This window comes from Perognathus longimembris, chromosome 18 (assembly GCF_023159225.1).
Source record: "Perognathus longimembris pacificus isolate PPM17 chromosome 18, ASM2315922v1, whole genome shotgun sequence".
Classification (NCBI taxonomy): Eukaryota; Metazoa; Chordata; class Mammalia; order Rodentia; family Heteromyidae; genus Perognathus; species Perognathus longimembris.
The window spans coordinates 38,446,050-38,465,215 of NC_063178.1; the positions used below are offsets into that span (position 1 = coordinate 38,446,050).

The window sequence follows — 19,166 nt, forward strand, 5'->3', positions numbered from 1 at the left end:
AGCTTTTGTGCCCATGGCTAGTGATCTACTACTTGAGCCACATCTCCACTTCCTGCATTATTTTCAGTAGTTAATTTGGAGAGAAGTCTCATGGGTTTTCTTGTCTAGGCTCACTTTGAACTATGATCTCATATCTCAGCTGCCCGAGTTGCTAGGATTATATGCATGAGCCACCAGTGCCCAGCCAGAATTACTATTTTTAAAAGCAAACTTAAAAAGGAAAAATGTCTTCTGAGTTTCTTTTCTTAATTAATTGTCGAAGTGATGTACAGAGGGGTTACAGTTTCATATGTAAAGCAGTACATATATTTCTTATCCAACTTGTTACCTCTTCCCTCATTTATCCCCCCCGCCTGCCCCTCTCTCATTTCCCTCCCCTTCAATGAGTTGTGCAGTTGCTTTACAGCATATAGTTTTCTAAGTATTGCAGTTGCATTGGTTTGTCTTTTATCCTTTGTCTTTCCATTTTGATATTCCCCTGCCCTAGTTCCAATACATGTATATACAATATCCAGGGTAGCAAAGTCAGTTATAGTGACATCAGAGGTAAAACCACGGGAAGAAAGACAAAGAAAAAAGGCATGTTTTCACATGGTATGTTGAAACCAACAACAACTGTGATAAATCACTTGTTTCCATAAGTTGGAGTTCATTTCACTTAGCAACATCTTATATGTTCATCTGTACTTAGCTATTGAGCTATTGTGATCTTCTGCTAGGATTATCCTAGACATGTACTAATTGTTCCTGATGAGGGAAACCATAGAATCTATGTTTCTTTGGGTCTTCTGAGTTTCTTAAAAACATTTTCCTGGGCTGAGAATATGGCCTAGTGGCAAGAGTGCTTGCTTCATATATGTGAAGCCCTAGGTTTGATTCTCCAGCACCACATATATAGAAAATGTCCAGAAGTGGCGCTGTGGCTCAAGTGGCAGGGTGCTAGCCTTGAGCAAAAAGAAGCCAGGCACAGTGCTAGTGCTCAGGCCCTGAGTCTAAGGCCCAGGATTGGCAAAACAAAAATAACAACAACAACAAAAAAAAGAAAAACATTTTCCACATCAAGGTAACCCTAGGTTCTCAGCAATTTAAATGTTTTAAGTTAGAAACATCAGACAGCCATTTAATTTTTTTCTTTATTGTGAAAGTGTGATACAGAGGGGTTACAGATTCATATGAAAGGCAGTGAGTACATTTCTTGTTCTACTTGTTACCTCCTCTGTCACTACCCCCCTCCCTCTATCCCTCCCCCCCCAAATTGTGCAGTTGGTGTACACCACATGGTTTTGTAAGTGTTGCTTTTTGAATGGTTTGTCTTTTTGTTCTTTGTCTCTCAATTTTGGTATTCCCTCTCTCTTCCCCAGTTCTATTACCCATATAAACAGTATCCAGTGTACTCTGATGTCATACAGTGGTGGCAAGGGTACAGCCACAGAAAGAGAGTACAAGAGAAACAAAACTAAACAAACCACTCAGACAAACAGACAAGGAAAAACAGAAAAAAAGAGTACTATGAGTTCACATGGCATGTTGAGAATAATTACATCAGTAGTATAACTCTTGTTTCCATAACATGGAGTAAATTTCACTTGCCATCTTCTTATGTGGTCATATGGGTGTAGCTATTGGGGTATTTTGGTCTTCTAGCATGACTAGCCTATTCATGTGCTAGCTATTCCCTATGAGGGACACCATAGGGTTTATGTTTTTTGGGGGGTCTGGCTCAGTTCACTTACTATAATTTTTTCCAAGTGCTTCCATTTCCTTAAAAATGGGGCAGTGTCATTCCTTCTTATGGAGGCATAGAATTCCATTGTGTACATGTACCATATTTTCCCGATAAACTCATCTACTGAGGGGCATCTAGGTTGGTTCCATGTTTTAGTGATGACAAGTCGTGCTGTGATCAACGTAGTTGTGCTGGTGGCTTTAGTGTGGTCTTGCTTGTAGTCATTTGGGTTGACGCCCAAAAGTAGGACTGCTGGGTCATAGGGGACCTCTATGTTTAGCCTTCTTAGGAACCTCCACACTGCTTTCCAGAGGGGTGGAACAAGTTTGCATTACCACCAACAATGTAATAGAGTTGCCTTTTGGCCATATCCTCTCCAGCATTTGTTATTATTAGATTTCCTGGTAATAGACATTCTTACTAGGGTGAGGTGGAATCTCAATGTTGTTTTGATTTGCACTGCTTTTATGGCCAGTGATGTAGAGCGCTTTTTCATGTGACTCTTGGTCATTCTCATTCCCTCTTCAGAGAAGTCTCTTTTTAGATCTTTAGCCCATTTGTTGAGAGGGCTGTTGGTTCTTTGATTGTTTGTTTTGGAGGAATTTGACTTTTTGAGTTCTATGTATATTTTAGATATCAGGTCTTTGTCCATTTTATGCCTGATGAAGATCTTTTCCCAATCTGTGGGCTTTCTATTTATCTTGGGAGCTATATCCTTTGCCCTGCAGAAGCTCTGCAGTTTGGTACATTCCCATCTTTCCAGCCTTTCTTTGATTTATTGGATTTCTGGGCCTTGCTTGAGGAAGTTTCTTTCAGTGCCAAGGAGTCCTAAAGTTTCTACTATTTCTTCTTGTAGAGTTTTCAGGGTGTCTGATTTTATTTCCAGGTCTTTGATCCATTTGGAGTTGATCTTGGTGAAAGGTGATATGTAGGGGTCTAGTTTTAGTTTGTTACAGGTGTTGACCAGTTTTGCCAGCACCATTTGTTGAAGAGGCTGTCTTTGTTCCAATCTATATTTTTAGCTTCTTTGTCCAAGATTAGTTAGCTGTAGGTCTGTGGGTTCATTTTTGGGTCTTCAATTCTGTTCCATTGGTCCTCAGCCCTGTTCTTGTGCCAGTACCAAGTTCTTGTTTGTTTGTTTGTTTTTATTACTATAGCTTTGTAGTACAATTTAAAGTTTGGTATTGATATTCCTCCTCCACTGTTCTTTCTACTTAGAAATGTTTTTGCTATTTGGGGATTTTTGTTGTTCCATATGAGTTTCTGAATTGCTTCTTCTATTTCACTGAAGAATAATGTTGGGATATTGGTGGGTATTGCATTGAATTTGTAGATACCTTTTGGTAATATAGACATCCAATTTTAATTTGTCACTTGATCCCTCCAAAGGGATATGCAATAGGGAAGCAATAGTTATCAATTATTTTATCTATTTATTTTTTTGCAAACGCATGAGAGTCTTTATTGCAAGCTCGAGCCTGGACTCCCACCCGTCTCCAACACAGCGGGTCTGGATTGAGAGTCTTGACCCTCAGATAGGCAGGGTTTTTATTGTGATTACAACAGGGGCAGATACTTGATTGGATGGCATTTAGCAAGCAAGTCTTGTCCTATTTATATTGGCTATTTACCCTTTCAGTTATCTATTTTGGCTTTGGTATTGGGAACTGGCCTCGATATCAGGAATTGACAACAGGTGGTCACATAGCACTGAGGCAGGGGATTAGTGCAGGGGGTAGAGCAAGTCACAAATGGGTTAAGGAAGCCGTTTACAGAAGCAGAATATTGCAGTCAGGCTGACCTAGTACCAACTTTATTTTAACAATTGCGACCATGTTAAGAAAAAAAAATCTTAATCTTAGCCGGGCACTGGTGGTTCATGCCTGTAATCCTGGCTACTTAGGAAGATGAGGTCTGAGGATTGTGGTTCAAAGCCAGTACAGGCAGGAAAGTCCATGAGATTTTTATCTCCAATTAACCACCAGAAAGCTGGAAGTGATGCTGTGGATCAAAGTGGTAGAGCACTAGCCTTGAGCAAAATAGCTCAGGGATAGCTCCTCAGGTCCTGAATTCAAGCCCAACAACTAACAAAAAAGAAAAAAATCTCAATCCTATTTTTTTTTCAGTAAAATTAAAGACAGAGCTCCAGGATCTAGAAAAGCAAAACTGTTACACACAAGTCCATTCTCCTGACTTCTTCCCCATCCTTGCATTCTTTGGCAGTCCTGAAATTTGCAGAGGCTCAGGGCCACTGGGGACACAGTTTGAAACCTCTCCACTAGCAGTTCAACATCTTACATTCCAACCCTGTATTCACCGTGAAGGTATCCATTTTTTCTGTCCAACTTTTCCTAATGACATGTGTTTCTGTTGTCTGTCTAGGTTTCTAATAGTTGTCTTCATCAAATTAAAAACTTGACTTCGTGTAGAATGCACCATTACTAATGCCACTCATTTGTAAGTGATGTATTTTGTAAGAGTTATTTTATCTATCTAAAAGAAAGCGATTTTATTTAACAAATGAAAATAAGAATGTTGGCACTTGCTTATGTGGAGGTGAAATCTGAACAGTGACCTACAGAAAGGAGTTGGCAACATCTAGAGAGTAGGTGGCATGTTAGTGGGGGTAGAGGAGAGATCATTGGGCATGGAAGACTAGGGATGAATAAGACACTGGGTTAGATCATGTAGCTTTATAAGCCAGGGAAAGAATTTGCCTTTAATTCTGAATAGATAAGAGCCTTGAGGGTCTGAGCAATGGAGGGACATGATTTAATTCTGTTTAAGAGGATTGTTTTTGCTGCTGATAGAGGCAAGGATTGGAATGAGAATCCCTGTTTGATAGTGCTTCCAAAAACCCAGAGAGCAATGAGGACAGTGTTACCAGTGAAGCATGTTTACTAAATGCGCTGATCAAAAGTCAGCTTTGGATAGTTTAAAAAATACAGAGGTGTCTCAAAAACCCATAAGATTTTAGCCTGAGCTATTTTCAAAGTTGGGACAACAATTAACTGAAAAGAGAAAGTGAATGGGGAAACTCTAGTAAGTGTGTATGTGTAGGGTGGGGTGTGGTGGGGTAAAGACTAGAATCAGAAGATTTTTATCATGCTAAGTTTAAATGAAGGAAGTATCACATGGGTATAGGCATTGGGATAGCAACCTGAAAAGTTCTCCCAAGCCTCTGTACATAGCCAGACTACCCCACTCTCTAATGCTCCTATATACTTACTTTTTCTGTTTTGTTTTTTACTTTAAAAACATATTTTATCAAGTATTTGTACAAAGGGGTTTCAATTCCAGAAGTTTAGATTATGAGACCAGTACATCTTGATCAATGACACCCCTTCCATGAATTGCCCCCAAGTTCTTACTTTTTCAACATGTATTTATCTCATCTGATAACATATAAACACTATGAATGTTTATTTGGTAACTTCCCCACAAATTATACCTAAAACCTATTAAAGTCAATAGGCACTCTCTTAAAAAAAATAAACACATACTTTTGAATTTATAATAGTGAAATAAGCAATCTGCTAGTTAGGGTTCAAATGTTTAACAAATATTCCCAAATTCATGTTTTTAATAAATAAATTCATTCATAGAAAACATAAGTGCTTCTGAAGCTAAGTTGAGTGTATTACTCAACAATATCATTTCTTTAGATTTAAAAATTGGCTTTCAAAGTGCACATAAATTGTTCTTCCTCCAAACCCTTGTACCCCTAAAAGACAGTCTACCAGTAGTCTAGCACAATAGTGAGCAAGCTTTATACTGTTTACTATCCAGCATCAAACAAGTCATACACTGCTGATGAATTCCATTGTTTTCTAAATGTGCGGCTATCACATTTTAAGGCATTTTAGGCCTTGGACTTTTTGGGATCCTTTTTGTTTGTTTGTTTGTTTGTAGACAAGATCTCAACATTTAGCTCAGGCTGACCTCAAATTCACAATCTTCTTGCCTCAACCTCCCTATTGCTGAATTACAGGCGTGCATCACCATGCCCAACTTTAATGCCAAATTCTACACACTGTGTATATTACACAAATAGGCTAATCATGCATATTTTCCATTGTTTGGGAAGTAAAATGCTGTACTATTTTCTTGACCCAAAATAAATGCAACAATTTGAGTAAGTTTATCTCAGTATTTAGAGACATACATACAAATAATTTTTAGAATGTGAGTATATCTTTTTAAATGTTCTTGTCTAGACACAGCCATAATAGTTGCTTCTGAGAATCTCTTATTGAATAAACGTTTTTATTTTAGAAAGTAACACAAATAATAGCGAACTCCTCAATTAATAGAAATTTTAAAAATTTGCAAGTAAAATGTATAATTCTCAATGCTTTCATGCATGCATTGGACGATAGCCTCAGATGAGTCTTTTTAAATGCACATTTTTCCAAAGCTATGTAGCATAAGAATCTGCTACTCAGAGACAAGTTTTAGTCATAAAAAGAGAATAGGAATCCATTGCCCTATTGATAATAAATGCATAGAGAGATGAGCACTAGTGATTTGTGGCTTAACGTGCTTAGGTGTAATCATCATTTTGGCCTCTTTGAAAGAGAACCTGTAGCCACTAGGCTGTAACTCACTCATACCAGGCCAAGTGCCCCAGAAAATTCCATTATGGACACCTTTGTATTTGGGGTGATAATATTTGCCATGTAAGTTTGCAGAAAGGCATGTATCAAACCACCATCCTGAACTGTAGTAGTGCCCGCAGTTGCCAGAGGGATAGTGATCTTTGTGTTTATCTGGGGTGGTGAAAAACTTCATATCATGGTTGTAATGCTTACTAAAATGTAAGGCATCCTCAGCTGTGCCACTGTAGTTGCCAATGTGTAAACGGTATTTGAAAAACTCATGAGCCACATATAACTGGTCATAAAGGGCATACAGTTTGACACCACTGAAGTCTTTTTTTTTTTTTCACAAATATTAGTATATTTAATTGATTCATTTACAATGTTTTTACATATTACATAGTCAAAATGCTATAGATATCATAATCATCACAAGCTTAATATGCAATTTCCAAAGTCCCTCAATGTCTAAAAAAGTAAAATTTACAAAATTATTAAGCAATTATTTTAAATTTAATGATTTTAGCACATGCTGTTCCTCAAGTTTAAATTAGTTTTTTTTTAATTTTTTTTATTATTAATTAAGCAAAAAAATTTTTTTTACAAGTTGTTGTGCACCGAGGGTACAGTTACATAGTAGGGCAGTGTGTACATTTCTTGTGATATCTTACAACCTGTTTTTCCATCCCTTGTCTAGGTCAGGTAGACCCATATGCAATTTACAATGTATCAAGCACATATACAGTGTTCACAGACTTGGTCTCTACTGTCTCTCCATCTCCCTTTGTTAACAGTCATATATCAGGGAGATCATGCCCCTTTGTTTTCTGTGTTCTAGGCTTGTCTCGCTCAACATTATTTGTTCGAGTTCTGACCATTTCCCTGCGAATAACAATATTTCACCATTCCTAATCGCTATGTAGTATTCCATTGTGTATAAGTACCATATTTTTTGGATCCATTCATCTGTGGAGGGGCATCTGGGTTGTTTCCACATTTTGGCTATTGTGAATTGTGCCGCAATAAACATGGAAGTACAAATGTCCTTTTGATATCTTGGGTTTTGCTGTTTAGGATAGATGCCTAGGAGTGGTATGGCTGGGTCATAGGGTACCACTGAAGTCTTCAAGATCAATTCTCAAGATCATTTCCTTGCTCTTGGTCAGAAAATGAAGTGTCTTATTTCCCAGCCAAAACTCTCGCCGGAGGTTTCCAAAGCCTGCTTTGTAGTCTTCCCATGTTCTGGTGAAATTGGCGCTTCCATCAAAATGAGCCTGCAGCACGGTCCGGCCTCCTCCCACGGTCTCCATGTCACAGTACACCTCAAAGCTACTGTTTTTGGCATCTGGGGTAATCCTGTAGGTCTCACTGCTTCTTTTGCCTATTACGTAGTAGTCAGAACAATCTTTATATATTAGATGTTGAACTAAAGGAGGAAGAAAAGAAAATTTGATTTTGTTAAAGCATGTGTTTGAAGAACTCTTTACATAAAGGCAGTCTGATCATTAAGGGTGATAACCAGCTCTTCCTCTGTTAAATTCACCTTAACCTGGTCAGCAAGTGAGTGACATTTAAGGCCTTAGAACAAGAATTGGGTGTGAAAGACAAGACTCTAACATACTTTCGCTAAGCAATAATCGTGAAAACATGAATAACAAACAACACTAAAGATGAGTATGTAAGAGTAATATTTAATGAGGACAACTACATTCTAGACATTCGCTAAACATTGATAGAAGTGTCACATTTAATCTGTACATCACCTTATCATACAAGGATTACCATCAGCTTTCTGAGGATGGATATTTAGACCCAAACAGCACCAATGACTCACTCAAGTTCACACAAGCAGTATAAGCAGAGGTGGACACAAATGCAGATCTGCCTGGAAGCAAAACTTATTCACATAGCCACTGCTTTTCTGTCCTAAAACTCAGACAATCTCAGCTCTCGTGGAACTGTGGTCTAGACACAGGAAGAAGTTTTATAGAATATATTCCAAATGATACATGAAAGCTCAAGTGCAGAGGGTTGATCATAAATTCACATTTAATTTCCTTGACAACTATACAAAAAGAACTCTTGTTTTTTAATTAATAATTACTTATTTATTGTCAAAGTGATGTACAGAGGGGTTACAGTTACATACGTTAGGCCATGGGTACATTTCTTGTACTGTTAACTCCTCCCTCACTCCCCTTCCATTTCCCCCTTTCCCACTCCCACATGGGTTGTTCACTTGGTTTACACCAAATGGTTTTGCAAGTGTTGCTTTTGGAGTCCTTTGTCTTTTTATACTTTGTCTCACTATTTTGATATTTCCTTTCAGTTCCCTAGTTCTAATACCAGTATATACAGTATCCAGGCTACTCAGATGAAATAGAGTGATAGAATGGGGACAGCCCCAGGAAGGGGATACAAGAGGAATATCTACAAAAGAAGCTACAGTTTCACATGGCAAATTGAAAGTAATTATAGCAGTAATATAACACTCATTTCCAAAATATGGAGTTCATTTCACTTAGCTTCATCTTTTGCGTTCATAAGGGAATAGCTATTAGGCTCTTGTGATCCTCTGCTATGACTAGCCTAAACCTGTGCTAATTATTCCCTAGGAGAGAAACCATAGAGTCAATGTTTCTTTGGGTCTGGTTCACTTCACTTACTATAATTTTTTCCAAATTCTTCTGTTTCCTTACAAATGGGGCAATGTCATTCTTTCTAACAGAGTTGTAAAATTCCATTGTGTATATGTACCAAACTTTCCTGATCCATTTGTCTACTGAGGGGCATCTGGGTTGGTTCCATATTTTAGCTATGACAAATTGTGTTGCAATGAAAATTTTTGTGCTGGTGGCTTTAGTGTGTTCTTGTTTGTGTTCATTTGGGTAGATGCCCTAAAGTGGGGCTGCTGGGAAATAGGGGAGCTCTATGTTTAGCCTTCTGAGGAATCTCCATACCGCTTGCCAGAATGGTTGAACCAGTTTACATTCCCACCAACAATGAAGTAGGGCCCTTTTGGCCACATTGCCTCCAACATTTGTTATTGTTAGTTTTCTTGATAAAAGGAGATTGTTACTGGGGTGATATGGAATCTCAATGTTGTTTTGATTTGCATTTCTTTTATGGCCAGTGATGTAGAGCACTTTTTCATATGTCTCTTGGCCATTCTCATTTCCTCATCAGTTTGGTTTTAGTTACATACTGTTTGGTTTTAGTTACATACTGTTGGGTCGCTGCCCCAATCCTGTGGTAAATTCCATTTGACAAGCAGTTTTTGGTTTCACAGACCTGGTCTCTACTGTCTCTCCATCTCCCTTTCATAACAGTCATATATCAGGGAGATCATTCCCCTTTGCTTTCTGTGTTCTAGGCTTGTCTTGCTCAACATTATTTGTTCAAGTTCTGACCATTTCCTTGTGAATAACAATATTTCACCTTTCCTAATCACTATGAAGTATTCCATTGTGTATAGGTACCATATTTTTTGGATCTATTCATCTGTGGAGGGGCATCTGGGTTGTTTCCATATTTTGGCTATTGTGAATTTTGCCGCGATAAACATGGAAGTACAAATGTCTTTTTGATATCTTGGGACTTGCTGTTTAGGATAGATGCCTAGGAGTAGTATGGCTGGGTCATAGGCTAGGTCTATATTGCGCTTTTTGAGAAACCTCCTTACTGTTCTCCAAAGTGGTTGTACTAATTTGCACTCCCACCAACAATGGAGAAGGGTTCCTCTTTCCCCACACTCCAGTACCATTTGTTAAAGAGGCTATCTTTCTTCCATCCTACTTTTTTAGCTCCTTTATCAAAGATTATGTAGGCATAGATCTGCGGGTTCATTACTGGGTCTTCAGTTCTGTTCCAATGATCTTCACGCCTGTTCCTGTGCCAATACTGAGCTGTTTTTATTGCTATAGCAGCTTTGTAATACAGCTTTAAGTTTGTTATAGTAATTCCTCCAACCCACATATTTCTACTTAAGATTGTTTTTGTTATTCGGGGTCTTTTATTGTTCCATATGAATTTCTGGATTGCTTCCTCTATTTCATTAAAAAAAAAACATGGTGTCAGGATATTAATGTATGTTGCATTGAATTTGTAGATATCTTTTTGCAATATTGCCATTTTGACGATATTAATCCTCCCAATCCAGAAGCATGGAAGGTTTTTTCCCATTTCCTGAGTTCTGCCTTAATTTCATTTTTCATGCTTTTAAAGTTATCATCTTAGGGGTCTTTTACTTCTTTGGTTATGCTTATTCCTAGGTGTTTTATGTTTTTTGAGGCTATTACAAAAGGAGTTGCTTTCCTGATTTTGGCCTAGGTCTTCGCATCATGTGCGTATAGGAAGGCCATTGATATTTTGAGGGTTTATTTTATATCCTGCTACTTTGCCAAAGTTTTGGATCAGCTCTAGTAGCTTGAGAGTGCAGTCTATGGGGTTCTTTAGGTATAGGATCATTTCATCTGTGAAGAGAGAAAGTTTAACTTCATCTTTTCCTATTTGGATCCACTTTATGTTTTCTTCTTGCCTAATTGCTCTGGCTAGGAATTCTAATACTATGTTGAAGAGAAGGGAAGAGAGTGGACATCCCTGTCTTGTTCCTGATTTTAATTATTTGCTTCCCTCTATTGGCTTGGGCTTTGGCTTTTTGTTCTCTTTCAAGGAGCTTACGGTGGTTCCTTAAGTTCTGTTTTTCCAGTTGCTGTTTTTCCAGTTTGTTGATGTAGGCACTCAAAAATATAAATTTTCTGTTGAGTACTCATTTTGCTGTGTCCCAAAGGAGCTGGTACTTTGTATGTTCATCTTGGTTTAATTCCATAAACATTTGAATTTCTGTTCTAATTTCTTCAATGACCCACTGATGGTTCACCAGCGTGTTGTTTAGTCTCCATGAACTGTAGGATTTTCTGTGGTGGTTATTTGAGTTGAGCTCTAATTTTATTTCATTGTGGTCTGAGAGAATGTAGGGAATGATTTCAATACTTCTGAATTTGTACAGATGTTTTTTGTGGCCTAAGATATAATCTATTTTGGAGAATGTTCCATGTACTGCTGAAAAGAATGTGAATTCTGTTGTTGCTTGATGGAATACTCTGTAGATGTCGGTTAAGTCTAGTTGGTCTATGCAGTTGTTTATTTATGAGGTTTCTTTGTTCAGTTTTTGGCTTGTTGATCTGTCCAGAGGAGACAGTGGACCGTTAAAGTCTCCAACTATCAATGTGTTTGGGTCTATGAGTGTTTTTAGAGTCAGTAGTGTTTGTTTGATGAAGTTGGGTGCTCCTGTATTTGGTGTGTAGATATTTAGGGTGGTTATATCATCCTGTAGGAAATCCCTATATTAGTATGTAGTAACCTTCTTTGTCTCTTCTTACTGTTTTTAGATTAAAGTCAATTTTGTCTGATACTAGGATTGCAACTCCAGCCTGCTTATGGGGTCTGTTTGCTTGGTAGATTTTATTTGAGCCTTTCACTTTTAGAAGATGTTTGCTTTTGCTAGATAGATGTGTCTCCTGGAGGCAGCAGAAAGATGGGTCTTGAGTTTTTATCCAACTTAGGAGCCTATGTCGTTTAATTGGAGAATTAAGTCCATTAATATTGAGAGTTAGGATTGAGAGATGATTGTTTGTTCCTTTCCTTTTAGCTTCTTGTTAAAAGCTGTGTCTTCCCAAATCTTGATCTAGTATTCTGATTTTCTATTTGGGGTTCATTTCTCTTTCTGTATTGTGATTTTGATTGTTTTCCCTGTGTAATACATCCTTGAGGATTTTTTGTAAAGCTGGTTTGGTGGAGATATATTGTTTCAGTTTTTATTTGACTGTCAGCTATGCATGAGAGTTCAGCTGGATACAGTGTTCTTGGTTGATAGTTATTTTTATGTAGTGTTTGCCATACCTCATTCCAGGCTCTTCTTGCTTTCATGGTCTCTGCTGAGAAGTCTGGGGTAATTCTGTTTGATTTTCCTTTATATGTAATCATTTTCTTCTCCCTAACAGCTTTAAGGATTCTTTCCTTGGACTGTATTCGTCCTGTTTTCAACACATTTGTTGGTGGGATGTCCTATTCTGGTTTGGTCAGTTTGGGGTTCTAAATCCTTCTTGTATCTGGATAGAACTATCCTTCTGGATATTTGGGAAGTTGTCAGCTAATATTCTGTTAAATGGGCTGCCTATTCCATTGACTTCTTCTAGGTTTTCCTTGATACCTATTAGCCTTAAATTGGGCTTCCTGATTGTATCTTGGAGCACATGGAGTGATCTGTTTGGCCAGTTGGGTTGGTTTTGTATTGTTTTTTGTTCTTTCTCCATAGATTCTAGGGAATCTTCAGTTCCTGAGATTCAATCCCTGGCTTCATCTAGTCTGGCCTGTAGGCTAGCTACTTGATTTCGAATCTCTCTTCCTTCTGAATGGTCTTTCTTGATAGCTTCCATGTCTTTACTATAATTTTCTCTTAGGTCCTGCATGGACTACTTTACTTTATTAATTCGCTTTGAGTGCTGTCTCTCAAATCTTTTAGCTGGGTAGCTATATTTTCATTGGACTCTTGAAGTTCATTAATCTTTCTATTTGTGGAGGCAATGTGATCCTCTATTATTTTATGGACAGATTGATGTATTGATTCAAAGTTTTCATTTAAAATTTTTATTAGTAGAGTTTGTAGAGCATTTTGAGTGTTCTCTTCTAGGTCTTTGATTGACTGCTCTGCTTCCTGTTTGTTTTGTGTGGGAGATGAGATTTCCTGGCTTGCCATCTTTCTTGTGCTTCTTCTGCCCATTTAGATTGGAAATGGCAATCTACAAGCACCTGTGAGAACCATTTAAGATCCAAAACAGACCTTACCAAGAACTGTTGTATAAATCTTAGAAGTTTACAACAATTATATACAGATACCTTCCCTCTCTTTTTTTGTATATAAAATCAAATTTGGTGTCCCTATAGAATACACTTTTAATATAACAACCAACCCTGAGTCCTGTAAACAGTAGTTACTTATTTACCATTATAACCCTATGGGCAATTTTTGTTCTTATATTGTTAGTTTTGGACTTGTGGGATTTCTCTATGAACGTCTTTGGTTCACTCACATTGCACAGGGATACCCTCTATCCAATATTCATGGGTCAATGTAGTCTGGAGGTCCTGGAAAAAATTTAAGAGGGTAAGGTAGGGGTAGTGAAGATAATAGAGTAAAATGAATGGGGAGTGATGATTTTGGTTTAGTTTCACTGATGTGGAAATGTAGATAAGAGTAGAATTGGTAGAAAGAATGAGGTTAAAATGATAGACAATAGAGTCAGCAGAAATGTATAAAGGTGTTAGTCAAAGGACAGTAATTTTAAAGAAAGAAAATGTGAAAAGAGAAACAAAGAAAAAATACAGGAAATACAGGAAAAACACACAAAACACACAAAAATAATTTACCAGAAACTACCACAACCCAATAACACAAACAAAAATGGAAAACAAAATACAAACAACAACTCAAAAATGAAAAATAAGAAAATAAAAAAGTTTTAAAGAAATGTTAAAAATAGGGGCTGGGGATATGGCCTAGTGGCAAGAGAGCTTGCCTCGTATACATGAGGCCCTGGGTTCGATTCCCCAGCACCACATATACAGAAAACGGCCAGAAGTGACCCTGTGGCTCAAGTGGCAGAGTGCTAGCCTTGAGCAAAAAGAAGCCTGGGATAGTGCTCAGGCCCTGAGTTCAAGGCCCAGTACTGGCCAAAAAAAAAATGTTAAAAATAGGGGCTGGGGATATGGCCTAGTGGCAAGAGTGCTTGCCCCGTATACATGAGGCCCTGGGTTCAATTCCCCAGCACCACATATGTAGAAAATGGCCAGAAGTGGCGCTGTGACTCAAGTGGCAGAGTGCTAACCTTGAGCAAAAAGAAGCCAGGGACAGTGGTCAGGCCCTGAGTCCAAGCCCCAGGACTGGCCAAAAAAAAAAAAAGTTAAAAATAAGCATGGAGTCTTCCTTGTTTGGGTGGACTCTCTCCAGTCTCTGGTTTCCTTGTGATGGTCTACAGTCTATTTTCCTAATGCTTGGCTAGTTTGATTTGCTTTCAGTTTGCAGGGGGTGCATGTGCTTTGACCCTCCTCCCCTGCTAGTTAAAACCTGGGGCTCTGTGGTTCACACAGCTTGCAGGTAGGACTTGGGTGTCCTCTTGTGGATGGTGAATGCTGAACAGTCTCAGGAACTAGGGCTCTTCCTGTCTGGTGTGGGGCCACTGCCTTTAATGCCAGGCTCTGAATAGGCTGCGGACTCAGCAGGAGGGTGGGGGCACCTTGGGCCTGGTTTACCTGGCTGGGGCTGATTGCCCCCAGGGAGGTTCCTTGTTCATGGTCAGGGCGATCTTCTCCGGGGCCTTGCCACCTTCTCCTGGGTGGAGCTGGCTGTGGAATTCAGCTTAGTTTCCTGGTGGGCGTCCTCCGTAATGGGGCCATTTATCTGTCTAGGGAAGTTTACTCTCCTGTATGATTGTTCCATGCTGCCAGTAGCTGCTTGCTGCTTTTGGTTTGATTTTAGAAATTCCAGCTGCTGGAGTGTTGGCATCTGTGGCCTCAGTGGAGCAGGGTGGGGCAGGGCACCTCTGGCTGAGTTTACCTGAGTCTGTGAGCCTCAGCCCAGGAATGATCCTCCTGCCTTGTGGGGGGGCAGGGGAGGGGTTATTCTCTTGGGCTCTCACAGTTCAGTCACTCTTGCCCTTTACAAATATAGTCCCTTTATCCTTGCTTTCCCCTGGATTGATTCAGTTCCAGTCTGGTCTAACCAGGTCTATGCCAGTCTCAAAGATGTCGTTTTGCTCTGGCAGTGGGGGAAGGGCTAGCTTCCAGAAGCTGCTCTGTGGGCAGGAGTGAGAATGCCTTTCATGGTGTACTCACACTGTCTCTGCAATTTTGGCCTGTCCATGCTCAGCAAGCGATCCGCGTCTGTCTGCCACTATCTGGAGGATTTCTTCCTGGTCACTGCTCTGTGCTTTAATTGTGCAGAGTGCCAGAAGCTGTGCTGGCACCAACACTGGCATGGTGGTGGGACACTCCCCAGGAACTCTTGTTTTTTAAAAGTCTTTTTTTCAATAGTGTGCTGTGTGATTCTGAATGCAGTATTTCATATGTTTGGTTTCTACAAAGAAACAACAGGTGGTTATGATCAAGATAACTGTCATCCATTAACGGAGTTTGGTAGAAATGTAAGGCAGCTATTTATATCCAAATACTTTTTATAAAAATGTATGGGATATAAGGTGAGTTTAATATATGAAAACTATAAGGCACAAAATATATTTGTGTGGATGGTTGTTGTAGCTTCTACTGCTATTTTTTGGCACTGGGCATTGAAGCCAGAGTCTTGTGCATGCAGCAGCATTCCATCACTTCAGCTACACAACTACTTCTTTTGCTTTTATTTTTAATTTTCTTCGTTTGATTTAATTTATTTTTTATTTTTATTTAATTTTTAATTTTTAATTTTTTATTATTATTTTTTGGCTTGTCCTGGGCCTTGGACTCAGGGCCTGAGCACTGTCCCTGGCTTCCTTTTTTTTGCTCAAGGCTAGCACTCTGCCACTTGAGCCACAGCACCCCTTCTGGCCGTTTTCTATACATTTGGTGCTGGGGAATTGAACCCAGGGCTTCATGTATACGAGGCAAGCACTCTTGCCACTAGGCCATATCCCCAGCCCCTAATTTATTTTTTTAAGATAGAGTTTTACTAACTTTGCCTGGAGCTGGCTTCTTAATACTTCTAACTCTGCCTCTCAAGTAGCTGGGATTTACAGATATGCATACCTATGCACCGTCTATATTGCCACATATGTAGGACTCAGAATATTCAGATATTTTCTTAAAAATTTTAGGCGAAAATGAAGTTTTTTTTCATATCACTACAAGTTTCCAGTGTCATAGCTCTCTGTATATTCAGTGATGTCACCGAAGTCATGAACATCTGCTTTACAATATGTGAAATTCACATGTATGCTGCCAAAAGTATTAGCAGCCAGTGGTCTTTGAAACCACTGCCTTTCACCCACTCTGATAAATCCTTTGGGGATGGAGCATGCCTGAAGTGTTTTAAGATGAAAAGTAGTCTCTGCTGTGTCCTTTTAAATGGATATGCAGAGATCCTAATGCAGAGATGGCTCATGAACAGAAGTGGTCCCAGGAATTTAGGAATTGGGGGTACCATTAGTTCATAGGCAGAGTAGGCAGTTAGGTCTGTGTTTTCTAATATGTGTTGAAGTTAAGTCATTTGGAAAGTGAGAATGGATTCTGTTTATGCTTGAACAATAGGTTAATGTCAAAGAGGGAAAAGAATTTATTCTTGCCTTTAGTGACAAAATCCTTCCCTTCAAACATTTATGTGCTACTAGGTCTCAAAGCAAAAACTTTTGCATGTGCACAAAGTGGCTTTTATTTTATCTATGCAGTCTCCCATTTTAAGTAAAGATTTGCAATTGTGATCAGCAGATTGCTTGTTAAAAAGTTTTCAAAGGGCTGGGGATATGGCCTAGTGGCAAGAGTGCTTGCCTCGTATACATGAGGCCATGGGTTCAATTCCCCAGCACCACATATACAGAAAATGGCCAGAAGTGGCACTGTGGCTCAAATGGCAGAGTGGTAGCCTTGAGCAAAAAGAAGCCAGGGACAGTTCTCAGGCCCTGAGTTCAAGCCCAGGACTGGCCAAAAAAAAAAAAGTTTTCAAAAACCACTTGTTGCTACATGAGGCATGGCAATCAGCCAACCCAATGACAAACTAATGTCCAATAAACAAAGCACAGTTGTCAACATTGCCTTCCCTCTTATGTGTTCAAACACATGGGTAAAATGATAGAGTAAATGCACAAAGCCATTAAGAAATTCTCTCTTGCTGCTTGTGCTTGTGTGAAGGTCTGGCAAATAAGATGTTGAAATTGAAAGTGCTTGCTCATGGATATAGATCCAGGGATGTGACTTGAAATGAGGTCAGGTAGCACATCTGAAGTCCCAGTTCCAGAAAATACTTGTTTGTATTGGGCTACTTTAATGAATGAAAGGCTTAGGTATTTAATCCTTCACCTATTTAACTTATTCCCTTGGGCCATAATGCTGTGGACACTCCCTAGCTATATAACCTCCTTGAACAAATGATAAGAAAACATTATTACAAGTACACATACTCGGCCATGACTGAATTTGCTCTTGACTGGGACACTTGGATGAACATTTGCTGTCCAAACTGTTGACCACAGATATGAGATTGGCCACATTCCTGTTGACATAATTTTCTATGTCATTCATATTTACAAGATTCAGCCTCTCTAGGCAACCCTGCAGCATGTCGATCTTCTCCTTTGCAGCCTTCAGCTCCAAGGATAGCTTGCTCACCTTGTTCTTTAATTCTTTCACCCTGTTGTCTCCAGCCTCTCCAGGGATCTTGGTGGTCCTCAGTTTGCAACTTATAGTCCTGGCAAGATTTCTTGAGGCTGTTCAGGATGTCTTTGAGAGTCTGGACTTCTTTGAACACCTCCTCTATTCTGCTGAACTCCTGTGGAAGCCAAATGGCCAGTGGGGGCAGGGTCACCTGGTAGGGGCACTGGCCCTCCAAGGTGCATTTTCTTGCTTTCCAGGGTCGCCAGGCAGGCCTTTAATTTCCCGGGTTCGTTGTTTGCCAACACCACCAAGACACATGCAGCTATGACAGCTGAGCTCAGCCAGCACCAGTCAGGAAACTTCATCTTAGCGGTGGAGAGCAGTGGGGAGCAGTGGGGTGCCTGCCGGCAGCAGGCAGAGAACTTTAATAGCCAGGCTGCCTGGGTCAGGCTGAGTTCCCAGAAAAGGGTGGGAGCCTTTGCATCACACATTTCAGACACGCACAGGAAGAGGAGATGGTCCTCAGCAGATGTGCGTAAACCAGCATTCATTCAGTTCTGTCCACGTTATTTGCATTGCAATGGGATTCAATTGCTGTCACTTATTTGTGATTTATTTGGATGCTTCATGATTTGGAAAGCACAAGCAAAATCTTTCAGAAATCATTTTGTTGTATTTCTGATTGAAGGAGAATTAAACCTAACTCCTTTGGAAACTGTTTTCAGAGATCAGTGTTTATGTATCAGTTGTCAAACTACTCGAAGAACAGAAATGTTACTAAAATGGAACTGTTACTAAACGTTACTAAGATGTTACTAGAGGAGGGCATGGAGGAAACTAGTGTTCTGGTGACACTTTAAGCATTTTAAACATTTCTAAAAATAACATGTAGCTTTCTGGCTGGGTAATGGACATTTGTTTCCTCCGTTTAAAAAGGGGAAGAAAACTGGTAGGGGAAAAGAGTGCTGCTTTCTCTTCTGACATTTAGCCTCATGGATATAATTGTCTAGATGCCTCAAACTATTTTCTAAAATCCACTCCAATTTAGTAGCTGCCTTCTTTACCTTCTGCCATGTTTGTTCTTGTCCCCTCTTCTTCCACAGTGGCTCCTGTGGGACTCTTCTGTTCCAGTCTGTGCTCCCTCCCTTGGCACCCAGGCCTGGCAGCCCCACCTCTGCTTTCTGCCTCCATGTACTGCACTTCTGCTCTCTCTGTCTGTGGACCACTTGGGTCACCTGCTAAAGCATGCCAGTGCTCAGCCCCAGTAGTTTCTGAACATTTCTGTCCACAGGCCAAGTGCAAGAGTTCATCTAGAGAAACCACCTTCTTTAAAAGATTTTGCATATTAGCTTTTACCAGATGGCTTTTTAAAGGATTTTATTGCTTTAAGCATGATTTCAATATGATGGATGCAGATCACAATCTAAACTATTTCCCGTGTTAGTTAAGGTACTCTGTAATCTGTCTCATGTTTATTTATGTAG

General features: G+C 39.5%; 1 protein-coding gene and 1 pseudogene across 1 annotated transcript; one reads left to right on the plus strand and one right to left on the minus strand.

The window, feature by feature from the left end:
• Positions 1-19,166, plus strand: part of LOC125366960 — a 101,541-nt pseudogene that overhangs the window by 10,225 nt on the left and 72,150 nt on the right.
• LOC125367317 (fibroleukin-like) lies at positions 6,185-18,047 on the minus strand. Its single transcript, XM_048367986.1, is given in 5 exon segments — positions 6,185-6,657; positions 7,442-7,750; positions 17,490-17,740; positions 17,742-17,927; positions 17,929-18,047. Coding segments are annotated over 5 exon segments (1,338 nt in total).